This window comes from Neolamprologus multifasciatus, chromosome 15, assembly GCF_963576455.1.
Source record: "Neolamprologus multifasciatus chromosome 15, fNeoMul1.2, whole genome shotgun sequence".
In the NCBI taxonomy this organism is placed as follows: domain Eukaryota; kingdom Metazoa; phylum Chordata; class Actinopteri; order Cichliformes; family Cichlidae; genus Neolamprologus; species Neolamprologus multifasciatus.
In genome coordinates this window covers 14,563,444-14,580,116 of record NC_140453.1, presented here as the reverse complement: position 1 = coordinate 14,580,116, position 16,673 = coordinate 14,563,444, and the positions used below count along the sequence as shown (strand labels likewise).

At 40.4% G+C, this 16,673-nt stretch overlaps 1 protein-coding gene across 2 annotated transcripts in view; it reads left to right on the top strand.

Moving 5' to 3' along the window:
• enpp1 (ectonucleotide pyrophosphatase/phosphodiesterase 1) overlaps nt 1-16,673 on the top strand; it is a 37,568-nt gene that overhangs the window by 20,564 nt on the left and 331 nt on the right. Inside the window, exons 15-23 of one of the 2 annotated variants that reach the window (XM_085132595.1) lie at nt 734-821; nt 1,964-2,148; nt 3,453-3,492; nt 3,573-3,733; nt 5,528-5,663; nt 7,292-7,360; nt 8,404-8,536; nt 11,834-11,978; nt 12,113-16,601. In XM_085132595.1, coding sequence (XP_084988721.1) covers nt 734-821; nt 1,964-2,148; nt 3,453-3,492; nt 3,573-3,733; nt 5,528-5,663; nt 7,292-7,360; nt 8,404-8,536; nt 11,834-11,978; nt 12,113-12,265 — 1,110 coding nt within the window. In that variant the 3' untranslated portion in view covers nt 12,266-16,601. The remainder of the gene's footprint in view (nt 1-733; nt 822-1,963; nt 2,149-3,452; nt 3,493-3,572; nt 3,734-5,527; nt 5,664-7,291; nt 7,361-8,403; nt 8,537-11,833; nt 11,979-12,112; nt 16,602-16,673) is intronic. The other variant, XM_085132596.1, reaches the window with a different exon arrangement.

Here is a 16,673-nt window from a genome sequence, read left to right as displayed (position 1 = left end):
GCAGATGCTACACAGCGGTAAACACGGCCCTGCCCTAGCATCTTTTCTCACAGATTCTGGAATTAGGCTTGTACTTGTAGTGAAACAAATCTAAAGGAAACATATGCATTAGGTATGTCTAGACCCAGACCTAAGTACCGTAATTACATTTTGTGTGGATTTCTCTCCACCTACACAATCAACCTTTGACTGAGTTTGTTTTAATTGAGAAAGGTGTTTCTGTCTGCCACCGTAATGTCAGTCTTTATGGTATTTTTGTCTATGCTTCCGGCCGTGGTTTACACTGGAATTTGACTCAGTATAATTAGCTTACAAGACTGCAGACTGATCTAAAAAAAGGGTCGAGAAAAGTCAACTTTTGTGTAAGCGGTTGCCGGCCTGCCTGCGCACAGCTAGGGAAAGTTGCAAACTGCCCTTGAAATAGATCACAGGCAAATATCTGTGAATCCATCCAAGGCTTTCCTAGAATTGAAACCCTTCACTTCTGAGGTTACGTAAGGTCATTTTACTGTTTTAGTTCCTTTCAAATATTTATGCGTTATCTAATCAAAGCGTTCAGTGTTCAGTGATTTCTTTTTGTTGTACAAAAACAATTTAAACGTAGGTTTTAAGTTGATAAACTGTCAAACTGTAGATCATATAGTTCAATATACGCACTTTTTTATTTTATAGGCTGCAGAGAAATTAATGAAAGTCTTACCTGGTTTTTTGTTTGTTTGCTTGTCTCCATCAGGCAATCTTCATTGGCTACGGTCCAGCATTTAAACACAGCACAGTTGTGCCAACTTTTGAGAACATTGAATTATATAACCTCATGTGTGGTAAGTTATATTGTTCCTTCACACTGCTCACTGCACATTCTTCTCCTGTCCTGTAACGAAGCCTAATATTTTTTCTTTATCGTTTCTTTTTCGTTAGACATATTCGCTCATTGACTTTCATGCTGAGAGCTAAATGAGAACATCTATTTTACTCTTGTACCCTGAAGTTTTGTTAGCCCTTTGAGGTTGCCAGGCGAGCTGAGGAGACTACAAGAATTACTGATCAAAGCCGAGAACTAGTCCACCTCACAAACCTTCTAAATTGATACCATAGTCTTAAACTGCAGGAGATATAATGTTTCAATCAGTGAGCTCTAAACATCCTCATAGGCTGACTTTCTGTCTAAGATAAGCATGCTGCAGCTACAAATTTAGCAGATAAATGTGACACTAGCAGCAATGGCTTGAGCTCGGGGCATTTGCTGAATGTGTAACTATTTCTGCAGTGACATAATTAGTTTCCATCGCTTCATCATATGAATCATGTCCACAAGACACAGTCAAGTCATCTGATTTCATTTTTATTACCTTGCCTAACATAGTTTACTAACCCCATAATTCATCAAATTTAGAAAAACAGCTGCTTATTTTTAAAAGATAAGTTAACACACTTGAGAAGAGGAAGCAGGTGTGCTTCGTCTGCACTGAGTTTCAGGTCTGTGTTTTACTTCCAAAATAAAGAAGTGTTAGAAAAAAGAAAACCATATCTACCATGCTGACGAAAAGATAGAGTAACCCGGTTATTTCAGTACTCTAAGTCAGAATCAAACTGAACACACAACCATACGGTGTATGACAGCTACAGTAGTGGCTCTGTAGGTCAAAATAGAATAGGCTGTTTGTTCATCTTCCATTAATTCAGGCAGTATCAATTAAAAAAATAGAATTTAGGCAGATTTACTCTTTGCTAGTGTATTTTTTTAGCATAATAATAAACTGACTATTAAGGCTCGCTCTCTTTGAAACAAATGCAAATTTGTATAAGTCGCTGAACTCTTATATTTGTACTGTGTGATAACTTTGGTAAAGATTTGGTGTTCTTGAAACCGTGACTCTTCTTTTCATTTCAAATACACTGACATGTTGTCTTATTTGATGTGTCCTATTCATTTAATTAACCATTTTCTTCTCTTATCAAACAGATCTTCTTGGCATTCGTCCTTCTCCAAACAACGGGACCCACGGTAGTCTGAACCACCTCCTGAAGCACCCCATCCATAATCCAGTTCTCCCAGCACAGCTCTCCCACGACATCCCCTGTGACTCTAATGACTTCTTCCCCTCTGACAACCTGCAGTGCACTTGTGAATCCCTAACCACAGAAATGGTATGTGCAAACCAGATTTATTTTTGGCCTCTGGATGCAAATGTCAAGAATGAAATATATTTACAACTAGAGTGAAATGTTATGAATTTTTTAAAGCCATTTATGGGACCCACTGAATGTTTTCTACTAGGTTTAAAGACCCTAAGATTATTGTCAACCTACTAGATGGATGGGGACAAAAATTTCTTTGACTAGATAGCTATGGACCAGTGCCTGGCCAACATTTAAATTAGTCTAAAACTTATTTTTATATGAAATATTCTTTCTGTCAGTAAACTCCCATTAAACTATACAAAGATCTGCCAAACATCTGTTTTTTGTTTTTTTTTGCGTTCTGTTTTTACAGATCGTAGTTGTGTGCAGTTACATGCATATGCATTGGTTAGATTTGAGACTCTTCTCCGTGTTTTTCAGCTGATGAGTGCTTTGTGGTGGTTGATAACTGGGACATGTGGGCCTTTTGCTAGAGTCATGATTTCAAAGAGTTTTGTAAATACACAGAACAGCTCATCACTCCTACATCACAAGATCATGTAACACACGTTCAGGCTTATTTTGGGACTAGTTTCTATCCACAGTGGCATTGCTGTAGACTTTTAGGTGGTTATATTTGGTGCTTCGCTTAATCATTCTTTGTGTGCACAGCGAAAAATTAGAATTCTCCAGGACAGAACACAGCAGAGCTCGGGGATCTGACTATAACTGCAGTTGCATGTTCTATGAAGCTAACATATGATGTTGTTTCATCTTTGACTGTGCTAAATGAAGTCTTGTGTTTGGATAATATTGCTGTATAACAGCTTTTAGAGCAATAGAATTGTTTTAAACCTGCTTGCAGAAAAATTGAAAAAAGCTGGATTGAAGGTCATCAGAGAAATAAAAAGTATCTAGCCCTCCTAATACTAGACTTTTCCAGCAATGGACAAACTATTTTCCAGAGTATTGATTGGTGTGTAGATGTTGGCTGGAAAACCCAGAGTTAGCCTTGAATTTACTTCACTAAGCCCCATATCATGATCAATAATACAGGCCTCTGGTGTGCGCCGGATTTATGTTTTTTTATTCGTAGTTAGTGGCAGTGGTTACTACTTGGTCTCTTCTGATGAAGTTCATTAACACATAGTGAAGTGCATGGAGTAATAGAAGTACTACTATCCTACTCTCAAAGTAGAGAAGCTGGGATATGTACAAAAAATGAACTTTAAAAAATGCATTGACATCAGAGCTTTATATACTGAATACGTGGTTAAATTATGTTAGCTATTTCTAACACAATCATGCTAACACGATGAATTTCTTTTCAGGTGGAACAAATGAACAGAAATTTCTTGGCATTGAGCTCAAGTGAGAATCATTTCACTTTTCTTTGCACATGTGGTGGTTTTAGAGATGCTTCTGTCTGATACACATTACACATTTTTCAGGTGAGAAATCCAGCTTGCGTCGCCTCCACGAACCTTTTGGCATCCCTCGAGTCATCCAATCAGGTGCCACATTTTGTCTGCTGCACCACTTAAACTACCTCAGCGGATACAGCAAAGACCGGCTCATGCCCCTCTGGGTATCCTATACCATTCCGCCTCTGGTGAGTCCGCTGGCTGGAGCTTTTATCTCTAAACATAGCCCGTAGAGTTGAGTCGTCCCGGCTATATTTCTTCTGTGGTTATGGTTTGGCAGCAGATTGCACAGAGTTGTTTAGTATCTGAATCCCTTTTCTGAGCAGCTGTTACTCATCTTCTCTGCTCATGTTGGTTCAAGTCTCTCTTGTCTTTGTCACTATGTGGTTGAGCTCTAGTGTAAATTATGACCTCAAGCGGAGTGATGCATTCCCGGGAGACTTGAGACTATTACTGTACTGTCTGAATCATGGTGCAAGAGAGGAAGTAGCCATTGAAGCTCTATCTAAACAATAGAAGTAAAACAGAGAATCTTATTGTACCATCTGTATTTTTTTCCCTCATACTGCAGATTGTTTGTGACTGAGCACTATTATCTTCATCACACTTGTAAACCTACACAGAACTTCAGTTTGCAGCTTGTCAAAGCTAAGCATTTCCATGAAAAGCTAGCTTTAAGCTAGTTTGCCTATTATAAAAAAAAAGGACAATGTGACTAAGATATCATCCAAGATGTTTCCTGGACAGAGTCGTAATGTTTAGTATTTTATGACAAAGAGGAATAATAGTAAAAAAGTAAAGGGCAAAAAAAAATGGTTTTACATGCAATTAAATATTAATTTGCTGTTCATTTATTATAGATACTTACACAAGTTCACATCTGTGGCCCTGGCCTCTAGCTTAATGCAAGATCTCATTTAAAATTCCTTTCATCTGCCTCTTGGGGGGAAAAAACCCCTTTTTCCACAAGTATATTGTATATGTTTTAACCCACGAGCTGTTCGTACAGGCGCTGACACTATATGTTACTTAAATCTCAGTAAAGAGTAAAACATCTCCACAGTTTAGTCCTTTTTGTCACTTTGATTTGATTGACTTATTGCCCATTTTATGTCTAAACATTGGCATTTAACCAAATAATTCTTACAGCTTAGATGGGCTGGAAAACTAGAAAAAAATAGAAAATAGAAAATATTTTCATTGTACTCGTGCTGATTTGTCTTTGGGGTGAGGCCAAACCGCTTTGGGGGATTGCCCAGATTTTTTGCATGCGGTTTAAAAACACAAAAGTGCATCTTTATGTAGACATGGTGTAAACGGTATGTGTTTCAAAGCGGGGCAGCACGGTGGAGCAGTGGTTAGCGCTGTTGCCTTACAGCAAGAAGGTGCCGAGTTTGTGTGGAGTTTGCATGTTCTCCCATGTTTGGTTCTCTCCGGGTGTTCCAGCTTCCAACTTCTTTCAGCAGTCCAAAAACATGCAGATGTGAGTGCGAATGGTTTACTGTCTCTCTGGCAATCTGTCCAGAGTGAATCATGTCGTCACCTCCGACACTGAATTGAAAAGGTGGAAGAGGATGGATATTTTAAAGCTGCTCTTTTTTCTGGGAAATAGAAATACCCAAAAATGTCTTTCTTTCATTGTTTCTATTTAGCACTCTATTCTTTGAAATTATATAAATGTTTTGCATATCTGGTTCCAAAATGATATAACCCTTGGTGCTACCAAGAATTTAAGAGGAAACAAATGTATCTTTTTTTTTCCCTCTGTGACAGAGGATGGAAGTGATTTATTGGTTTGGGGGTTTTTTTTGGGAGCTGTGCGCACAGAATCAGAGCAATGCCCTTGTTGACCTATATACACATGGAGAGCAAAAACCAAGCCAAACCATCTTACACAACACTCGCGTTTTAGTCTGGACTCCCACTTATACTGTCAACACTGACTGATCCTCGCTCTCTCTACCTCTTACTCTCTCTCTCAGACAAGAGTGCAACCTCTGAGCCCAGCGTTGGAGGCGTGTGTCCGTGCTGACGTACGCATCCCAGCAAACAACAGCCAGCAGTGTCTGCGCTACAAAGACAACTCTGATCTTGCCTATGGCCTGCTGCATCCCCCCAGTGAGTGTTTGTGTTTGTGAACCTGCATGTGTGTGGTATTGAGGGAGACAGTTCATCCCTCTCAGTCTGTGTTGAAGTCAGGTCGACATGTTTCAGAGCGCATTTTCACATACAGAGCAAACATATGCTTCACAGCTGCGTGAGAGAAAAGCATCCACTTCCTCTTGAGTGACACTCTGCGGATTGAATGTTTATTTATCTGTTTCTGTATATCTGTCTTTTGTTCAGAGATAAGAATACACAAAGTTTGTGGTAGATTTTTCAGGGTTAGCAGAAAAAGCTGGCCAAAATGAAACCTTTGATCTGCCTCTGGTTCTGGTAGAAAGTGAGCACAGCAATAGCAGTGATAGCAGATTAATTCATCAATTAATTTCTCTTGAGTGAATTAATGTAGCAACCTTTTAATGTGAATGACTTTCACTTTTTCTGGAGATAAGACACAGTCATTAGCACTGTCGCCTCACAACAGTTCAGACCTCCTGGTCCTCCAGTTTTCCACTACAGTCTAAAGACCTGCTCATTAGGCTAATTGGTGGTTCTAAATTGACTGTATGTTTGTCAGTGTGTGGTTGTCTTGCTATCTGCAGTAGCACTGTAACAGGCTGGTAACCATTCAGGGTGCTATTGCCTTTTGCAGTTCTTACACGACCCTTCGTGTTGTGTTTAAGTGTTTGGAACGTGGAATCAATGTGGATGTTAGAAAGGTGACGTGTAGTATTTTACTGATCATTGCTTAAACAAGTCTTAAACACAATCTGTTTTAGCTCTGTTGTTATCTGGGCAAACCAATACCAGTACAAACAAGAGCACACAAGAGGGTACAGCTCCCCCTAAAGGGCAAGGGCTATACCAAAACTTTGATGTTTTATGATCTTCTTCTTACATGCTGAGTGATCAGTCTGTTTTTTTGCTTCTTGGTTTTTTGTATTTTGTTGTTTTTCACGAGGAGGGGTGGGACCTTTCAACTATGACTTTGCAGCATTACAAACCAAAATTGTGTATGTTATTATCTGTAGCCATATGATTGGAGCAGAATTGTCTGAAACCTTGAGATTTTAAGAAATATTAGTGGAAAATTTGGAAAATTTTAAGAAATTTTCCAAGGTCAACTTTGACCTTGAATGCTAACAATGAAGGTCAATGTCAAATGCTTAGCCAACCTAACTAATCCTTTCCCCCAGGCCTAGTTTGTAGGTGGGCTGGAGCCTATCATAGCTGCCATGGTACACCCTGAACAGGTCACCAGTCTGTTGCAGGGCTAAAATCCTACAATTAACCAAATACCAACTTTCATTGCCATGTGTCTGAGTCAGCGATCCTGGAAGCTCCTGCCGACTTTTACGCCAGCTTTCCAAGCATGAGAAAAAACTATTTCAGGTTCTTCTGACACTACATCAATGCGATTATTAAAATTAAAATAAGTCACAGGACATGTAATAAAGAAGCCCTAAATCTGCCTGCATTCAACTCCACTAATTTGTAAATGTTTTTCTCAGCCAGTAAATCGCTATGCTTTAGTTTCACAGTAGACACATCAGTCTTCACAACATGTAATCTAAGTTTTAATCCATAGCCAGATTCCATGCCCAGCAAATTCAGTTTGTCCTAACCTCTCATTTCCTCTATAGATCTGAGTGCCAATGTTTCAGACTCTCTAATCACAAGCAACATGGCACCGATGTTCCCTGCATTTAAAGGTGAGTCAGTTGCTTATTTGTTTCTAACTTTCCAGCTGCACCCAGACCGGTAAAGAGACCAGCAGTGATTCACAAGGTCAACATTTCTTAAAAGATCTGTCACAACTGAATGAGTCGGCTTAACAGCTCTCTGGATCTTTGAGACAGGCTCGATTTTGTTAAATGGGTCAAACACTCAGGTTTTCAGACAGCAGGTATTGCGGTTTGCCAGTTTCCATTGCTTCAAATTATCCTGAGTTGCTTGAAAGCCGACAGCAAGCTATACTTTATCCCATCCCAAGTCCAGAGATCTAACTGATGTAATTATGTGGGACTTCGCCGCCCTAATTTACTTGAGCTTGTTCTGTAAAACACAATCAAAGGTTTAGTTAGTGGAACAGTTCCAGGGTTAGTTTCCCTGCTTGCATGCTGTGTGTGTCCCTTACAGCAGGATTCAGCAGAAAGTCAGTATGTTTGTAAAGTGACTCAACACACTGTGCTCCACAAAGGAGCGCATATAGGTTCTTCAGTCAAGGATCTGTGCAGGTTTGCTTTCATACTTCATCCTTTATGTAGAGATGACTTAAATGGGCTGGATTACATGATTATGAAGCCTGAACTTCCTCTCGGTGTACTTTACAGCATTACAAAATCATCTGTCATATGTGAAAGAATATGTACATCCATGGTGGTCTGGTAATTTCACTCTGTGTTTAGTTAGCCAACCCAGAACTGTTGAAACCTGTAGATTGTGCTGGGTGATTAAGATATTGCAGAACTGAGTTTTATCCTGAAAACAAGCTGCAGAAAAGTTTCCACTGTGGTGACTTGTACTGTTACTGGAAATTCGCTAGCTACTTTGCCAGAATGTTTATCAGCTGGGAGATGCTGCCCCCTGGTGGCTGAGTACTGTCTTTGCATGAGTGAGACGGGAGGAAAACATGAAGGAAGACCAGACAAACACTTTAGCATGTGTTGCATGCAGGGGAAAAAAGCAAAATAAAGTGATGTTTCTGTACAACACAGTGGAGCACTTAAAGCTTTTTTTGTGTGTATTTTCTCAGCTGTTTGGACGCATTTCCATGACGTCTTCCTCCCAAAATATTCACAGCAGCTCAACGGAGTCAACGTCATGAGCGGGCCAATATTCGATAAAGACTATGATGGACATGTCGATGAATTAAAAAAGATATCAGGGTAAGACAGAAGCAAAGTAACATTTACTGTTGCTACACTATGCAGTAAGGTCCTTTGGTTGTCAGACGCTGCATATTTTTATGTTGACAGTTTAATGGTCTGATTAAATTCAGCCCTTTTCATTTATTGTGCTTTACAACTGCTTATTAGGTGTTATTAAAAAAAGACTTAAGTGGTGACTCACTTTCAAAAGTCTCCATTTGGCCTTTCGTAAATCCAAAGAAGAAAGATTTCCAAAGAAAACTGTAACTTCACTTTCGTTTTGAAGTTAGTTCTTAAGGAAGTAACTGTGTTGCAAAAATGCTTATGTCGACATTTCCATTTATTCCTCTAGCAGACACAGCAGGTCTAAAGCAAATCAAGAAGGATTTCTAATAGTGAGAACATTAGTACAATACTCATCTTCACACATGAACAACAATTTTGATTTTTGTAGACATTTCCTGAGTGAGGTGCATGTGAGCAATGTGTTACAAATCCATATTCTAAAGAGGGCACACACACATAAAGTGTGTTATGTTATTTAACTGTGGATGCTTCTGGACACAGTTTGCACTTTACCATCATGTTCTTGTCCTTCTGCACAATAAAAATTAAATTAATTGCCACTAATTAGAAGTATTTATTTTTACTTCACCCTCCAAGCAATTTAAGTCAGGTTCAGGTAGCTAAAGTGCAGGACAATGACACCTTTGGTTTGTTTTTGGCCTTTTTTTCCTATTTCTGTTTTGTTTTTTTCTACTTTTTTCACCACTCATGCGGACATATGAAGAACAAGCAAACAAACAAAGCAGAAAAATGTAATTTGATTACAGATTAATTGCAGATTAGTGCTCTACTTTAGAACGACTAAAGCGACCACTAATTAGTCATTTTCCAGCTTCCTACTAAAAAATGATCATTCTGTTTCCTGCCTGAGGCAACTCCCTCACCCAAACCAAAATGAGTTTCACTGTTGTGTCCTCAAACTGAGAACATTCACCAGACATTTAATGTTTATATGGATCCACACAGCAAAAGTATTAACAAATAATTATATAAAATGTCAGAAAGCCATCATAAGATAAACCAGTACTCAGATAAAATGTAAGAAACGCAGCACATAGTTCATGTGTAAAACTGACTATCAGTGTCCAGGCAGCTGAGCACACTCAATTAGATGAGATCTGATGGGGAATTCTAAAGTGATGCAATACCTGTGCTGCTGTAGACATTAATTTCCAGGGTTTACAAACTACATTCAGGCTTTATCCAGACTAAAGTTTTGATGTTAAAATGCAATGTATTACATAAACATCCCTGGTAGTTTTGGTAGAACATTTGCACATGGCTTAACTCAAGCTCTGCCCTTCCTGCCTCCTGTCCAAAGGAAGGCCAAACAAAATATCCTAGCTTATAAGTCCACTGGAACGCATCTGAAAATGAAGATTGCATGACTGTTTGTGTACACCAGGAATGCCTCCTGCATGTAATGGTGCATTAGCTGTTAGCATTGAACACAAGGTCAGTAATCCCTCTGAGCTGTTATTTAATGTTAAACTAATCAGGTATCCTTTTTCTTCCGCAGAAGGGTTTGTGATAAGAGAATGATAATTTCGGAGGAGGACATGTAGTGACTGATAAGCAAATGTGGGTTTCAAACGTCTCCAGTTTTTTCTCTTCCAAACTAAGAAATAGTTGTAGAGTTTCAGAAAATAGAGAAACAGTGTAGACTCTTAAAAGTTGTGTTTTTTATATATATAACAAAATATGTATATGCATTGTTTTGGCCATATGCTTAAGTTACTGAATTTTTATAAGATATTTTATCTGTATGACTCAGTATATGCATATTATACCTAATGTGTAAAGGCTGACGCGCTCATTTTGCACATTAGCTTTGTGCACTGGTTCAATACACCCCACCCTCACTCCACCCAACCCCCCGGTGATATTAATTTAAGTGCATAAATGAACTCATTGCATCGTTTTTGTTTGAATTAAAGAATTGATGCAGCCTTCACATGCACAATTATGCAAAAACTCAAAAGACCTTGAGAAAGTGTTTGAGAAACCCTCAATGTAACCCCACTCATGGGTTACATTTAGGGTTTCTCATGGCTCACGCAGTAACACACGTTGCAGACAAACTAAATTTGGCTATTCCCCTTTAATAGCTCTCAGTTTTTGCTTAAATACTTCATGCTGGCTGGAACATGTGATGTCATATACTCCTATACTCAGATCAAGATTTGGAAACAATGACAGTTGAATGAAGTTTGGTGGGTTGCTTTGTGACTGTTTGTTAAACAACATGCAGACAATTCTTAAGAAGTCTTGAGCACTTGAGTTGAAGCCAGTTCATCCAAAAAAGGCTTCTTGAGAAAGATTCCTTCAGTTTTCAAATAAAAGGTGAAATGTCCTTCAGAACCTAAAAAGGTCAGAGATGTGAATCTCCCATTCCACAACATCATAAACGTGCTTTACTGCATTGAAATCTGATGACTGTGGAGGCCATTTGAGTATGATGAACTCAAGGTGATGATCAGGAAACCAGTTTGAGTTGATCTGCTGGAAGCAGCCAACAGAAGATAGTACACTGTGATCATAAAGGGATGGATATGGTCTGCAACAATACTCGGGTAGGCTGTGGTGTTTAAACATTGCTCAGTTGCAGCTCATTCTCACGCGCAACGCGTAATATACTGACGAATTGTCACGTCCCGAGGCGTTCCATGGGAACGCGAAAGGTGACCTTCCGCATTCCTATGCTACGCGCCGGATTGTGGATGAAATTGAATAGACCGACGCTCCCGCAGTAACACACGTTCCAGCCGTGTATTCCAGCCCTAATCATAACCTTATCCCTAACGTTCACCACCACCTTAATCGTGTTAGATTAAAGTACAATACACGTACATGTGTAGATTCATTCCAAACGGTTCTCCTATTTCTAATATTTCCGAACTCGTAATATAAGGACGCGTTGGGTGGCCGAAAGCGTAATATACCGACGATTTGTCACCTAGCGTAAAATGTTATGCTTTGGGAGTGAGAACTTCTGTCAGTTGATACTCAAAGTGTGCCAAAAAATATCCCCCTTCATCATTACACCGCCAAGACACTGAACTGTTGAAATGAAGTAAGATGGACCCATCCTTCCATGTTTTTTATGCCAAAATCTATTCAGATGCAAAATGAGAGAAATCGGACTTAAAATACACCCGATGGTTATTTTTTAACCTGAGGCTTTATAACTGAGGTATTCAATTTTTCCATTGCAGCACTTTGATTACGTGTGATCTCTCATCTCTGCAGGAACGAGGCTCCCATCCCAACACATTTCTTTGTGATCCTGACCAGCTGCGGGGACTCGACCTTTGGCCCTCTGAACTGTGCAGGTCCACTCCAGGCCAGGTCCTTCATCATGCCCCACAGGCCCGACCACACAGAGAGCTGTGCTGTGAGTAACACCATTCGTCCCACATGTTTCTGCACAGTCTATTTCAGTCTGCCTCTGTGGAAACCTGCTGTCAGACCCTTCTTGATACTGCATCATTTTAATATACGCCTCCCCCACTTTCTGCTTTTCTTCAGAATGGGACGGACTTGACGTGGGTGGAAGACTGGCTGAAGCTCCACACCGCTCGAGTGCGAGACATCGAGCTCCTTACCGGACTCAGCTTCTACCACGACAGGTTATCAGTGGAAGAGACGCTGCGGATGAAGACATTTCTCCACACTTATTAAACTCACAGACTTTATCAAGTGAAGCTTTAACTGGCAGAGGAAGCCATATTGGTGTGCAGATGTCTGCCCACGTGGACAAACGTTTAACCCGATAACTGCGGGTTTAACAGATGCTTTACTTATAGACTTCCCTCATTTCAGACTGAACTCATTCTTAAGCTCCATCCATTATTTGAAGTGACATTTTTAAAAGACATTTGTATTGATTTTGATTGTGCACAAAAAAAATTAATAAGTAAATAATGAATGGAGCTTAAAGACGCCATCACATCGAATAAAATGATTCCAAAGTATTTCCGGGTTCCCCTTTCCAGATTGGAAAACTGGAATAAAACTAAAGGGAAAAGAGAGTTTTTATTGATGGAAGAACTGTTTATGTTGAGTGAAGCTTGCCACACATCAGGGGAGCTGCCTGCAGCAGCTGGAAAAACATCTAGCATGAATACGTTTTGCCCTTCTTTTTTTATATGTGTTTCTTTTCTTTTTACACCCATTGGTATTTTTTGTCTTTTGTAAAATGAATGAATTATTCAGCTTTTAAATGTGCGCCTATGCTGTATGCTTGGAAGGATTACTGTATGAGACACGTTTGAGCCAGTCTGGGCTCAGACACGTAAAAGCCTTTTCTTTCTCCAACACAGAGAGACATAAAGCAACTGCAAAGAACACTGAAAGCAAAGTTTACGTTTAGCAAGGGTCCCTGGTGTTGTATACTAAAATAGCTGTTAAATATATCACAGGTCATGTGAACTGTGTAGTGTGCGGTCTTGTGGTTAACACATTCGCATAGTCACAAGCTAGCGCCGGTCCCAAGCCCAGATAAAGGGTATCCAGCATAAAATCTTTGCCAAATTAAACATGGCGATCCATCCACCCTGGCGAGGCTTTTATAAGAGAGCAGCCTGATGTACCTTCTCCTAGAAGCAGCAGATGTGAAGCTGTAATAACTGTTGATCACGTGAGGCAGCTGTAACCCTGAACAATCAAGACTTCAGAAAATTGATCTCCTACAAGAGTCCTTGATGATCATGAGTGTAACTTACACCTCACGGGGGTAAAGCAAGTCTGGTGAAAGCTGTAATGTTTAAGGATCATTCGAGTAAACTGCTTTTTATTATTATACTGGTGCTCGGTGTTGGTGGTAAACAGAAATTACTGATGTTTTTTCTTCTTCACAGATAAGAAAAATTCAGATCTGGAGAATTATTTAAGATTATTTTGTTTCTATTCTGTCTTTTTTCAGACTCTTTCTGGTTGTTTTGTGTCTTTCGTTCCATTTTGTAACCTCATTGAAGTGATTTTACATCCCTGTTGTCATTTTGTTCCTCCGCAGCCATTTGGTGATTTTTTTCCTGGGAAGATGAATTTTCAGGCAGCCGCTAAACTTCAGCGTTTAGTTGGAGATGAAGAGAAGCTGTGTGAGCTCAGTTCATTAATCCGTCCGTGACTGTGTGCATCTGAATGTGTGGATCAGCAAAATCATTATTCAGTCTTTTTCATCTTCGCGTACTGCTCGTATATGAAGTCATATAGATTTCATGTATACCAAGCCTTTTCTATTGGTTGCTGCAGTTTTTCACACATGAAAAATTTCATATAAAAAACAAACTTCCACATTGAGCTTGTGACTTGTTTCCTTTTGTTTATGACCTTTTATCAGCCAAGATTTAAGGCGCACAAATCACTTTCGCTTCACACGATTGCAGTTAAAGCGTCATGTAGAACGAGGGAAGCAGCAGTTGCTCTTCAAGTCTCCTTCAGGTTGAAGCAGTACGTGTACATGTGAAAAGGAAGGAAGCCGTGCTCTGTACGTTAACCTATGTACTTAAAGTCTGCCACTTCCTCAGGCTGACCACTCCGGCAGCGCAAGAAGCCAGAAGGTAAGATCTTGCAGCTTTCAGCTCTGCACCTCGTAAACTCTGAGGTGACCCAATTCTCATGTCAGAAAACCTGAGCCTACTTTGCATTTGAGGTTGTTGCAAGGCTGGTGCAGTTGTCACAATACTTTTCTCAAGTGTCGGTTGATGGTTTGGCAAGAAGAGGGTACAAGTTGTCTCACTGCATCTTTAGTCATTGAGAAAGAAAAAAAAGTTTTGTTGTGTGAAATCTTTCTGTGAAGTCCGCCATTCAGTTGTTGAATTGCTGAGCTGGCTGAATAAGGTCTACTGACTGTGCATGCTCTTCTTATGATGATCTATCAGTATGACTTCAAATGTTTTATTACTTCATCTGGCATTCATATTTTCAAGTGTACTTTGAGTCAGTGGTTTCTTTATTTTAACTCTTATGTGAAAGTTTTCAAATCCAGCTCAAACTGAAACAGAGGGCACGTCTCTTGCAAAGGAAATGCAGAAAGATGACGCCAGCTTTTCTGAGCTTTTTTTTTTTTTAGTTGCTGTGATGAACTGCATGAAGATGATAAGTTTCGTTTAAATATACACGCAGCTCGATAACATGCACATAATTTCCTGGAAAGTATTTTGGGAGTCTGTGTCACCTCACAGCAAGGTTTTGTGACGTGAGCGAGTTTTGTTAGATGGGTCATTTTTAAAAATGTGTACCTGACATAGTTTCTATTGTCAGTCACTGTGGGTTGCAAGCATGAAAAGGCAGCTGTGAGGTTTTTATTTGGAATTCACTTGCTGCGGATGCTTCTGGCTTTAAGGCCAGAGTTTGCATGCTGTCACTGAAGGCTTCCTGGAAGCCCCTCATCTGGGTGGGAAGTGTGTCAGAGACCACGTGACCGCCTTGGGGGTTCTCACGATATGCTATATGTAGGTCTCAATGAAATTAGTCAAGTGCCCTTTTTACTGTCATTGCTGCGGTGGCCTGATACAATCCTCCTCCCTCTCTTCTCGGATGTTAAAGCGCTAACCACTAAACCACGCAAAGCCTGAATCATTATGGCCCCTTTGCATCGTAGAGGCGAGTCTGAGATGAGTGTGCTTGCATTATTGTGATAACGAAGACGATCATCTGTAAACTGAGCTACTCATCGAATGAGGAATCTGCTACTAGTAGTTTTTAAGTGTGCAACTTGTTGCCTCGCCTGGTATTTAGAGCTCAAGAGCGGCACAGAGCACGTAAGCAGAGGACAGATAACAGCCGTGCCCCTCTCTGAGCCGTGAGGCCTAATTATTACTGGCACCGACTGTTTTCTTCAGCCTCCTGGCAGCTCTGTTTAGTGACAACGACGGGCCTTATCTGCTAACACAGGTTGACATCCAGCTCTTCGACAGGTCATTTCCCCTCTGCTCCCCACGCCTGTGCACTGCCGGGAAGGAAAATGGTCTCAGTCCAGATTGAGATGTTAAGCGCTCGGGAATGACGTCTTCCAAATGAATGAGATATTAAAGAATCAGCTTTCTCCTTTACTTCCTCCCACGCAGCTGATTGACTCGCCTGACCACGAGTCAATCGTGACCACACTGACCACACACCCAGCTGTGGGGTCAGGCATGCAAGCAATTCAGCTCAGTTTTGTTTACACAGCGCCGAATCACAACAGCAGTCGTCTCAATGTGCTTTAAATTGTAGTGTAAAGAATGTACAATAACAACCGCCTTTGACCCCTTGGCGACAGTGGAAAGGAAAAACTCCACTTCAAGCAGAGCTAGGTTCAAGGAGGGGCAACCATTTGACTAGTTGGGGGTGAGGGGAGGGAGAAGAGACAAGCTGTGGAAGAGAGGCAGAGATTAAAAATAACTAAGGATTAAAAAACAAAAAATAAGGTCCATGTGTCACTTTCAAGCCAGTTCACAGCTACACCTGTTAAATTGTATGATGACTGTTTGTGGTAAGTAACACAGTCACAACTCTACATGCAATGTTATGCAAACTGAACATTTTCAGTAAGCCAAGAAAATACAAGACATGAGATGTGTTCAAGATATTCTAGCTTCTTCACAAACACACACAGCTGATCTTCTGTTGTAACCCTCAAACCAGTGGGTGAGCTTATTTCCAAGGACTGTCAAGTGACCTCTTTTGAAGTAAAACATGAAACAGAGATATTGATCTAATAATAAAAACAAAAAAGAAACTGGGCCACGGGTGCACGTCAGCCATCAATAATGCACAGGGTTGGCATTTGGTTTGTTTTGCTGTTGCCCTGCCATCAGTGAAGCATCGCTGCTGTTCCTGCAGCTGAGGAAGCAGCGGTGGTTTAACACAGCGGAGGTCTGTGAGGACATGAGCATGAGGGGAAATGAGGGGTAACTGATCATCACAGATCTGGACATGTCATTTTTTCATGACATCCTGTGCCGCCGAGCAACTATTTACGTCATCAGGTGTTTCTGACGCGTAGCTGCCGGGTATTCTTGGAGATAAGAAGGTTATTTTAAATCATTCAAGTAGAAATACTACAAGTAGCTTTATGATGTGGAAAGGGGAATCTCCGCTGCTC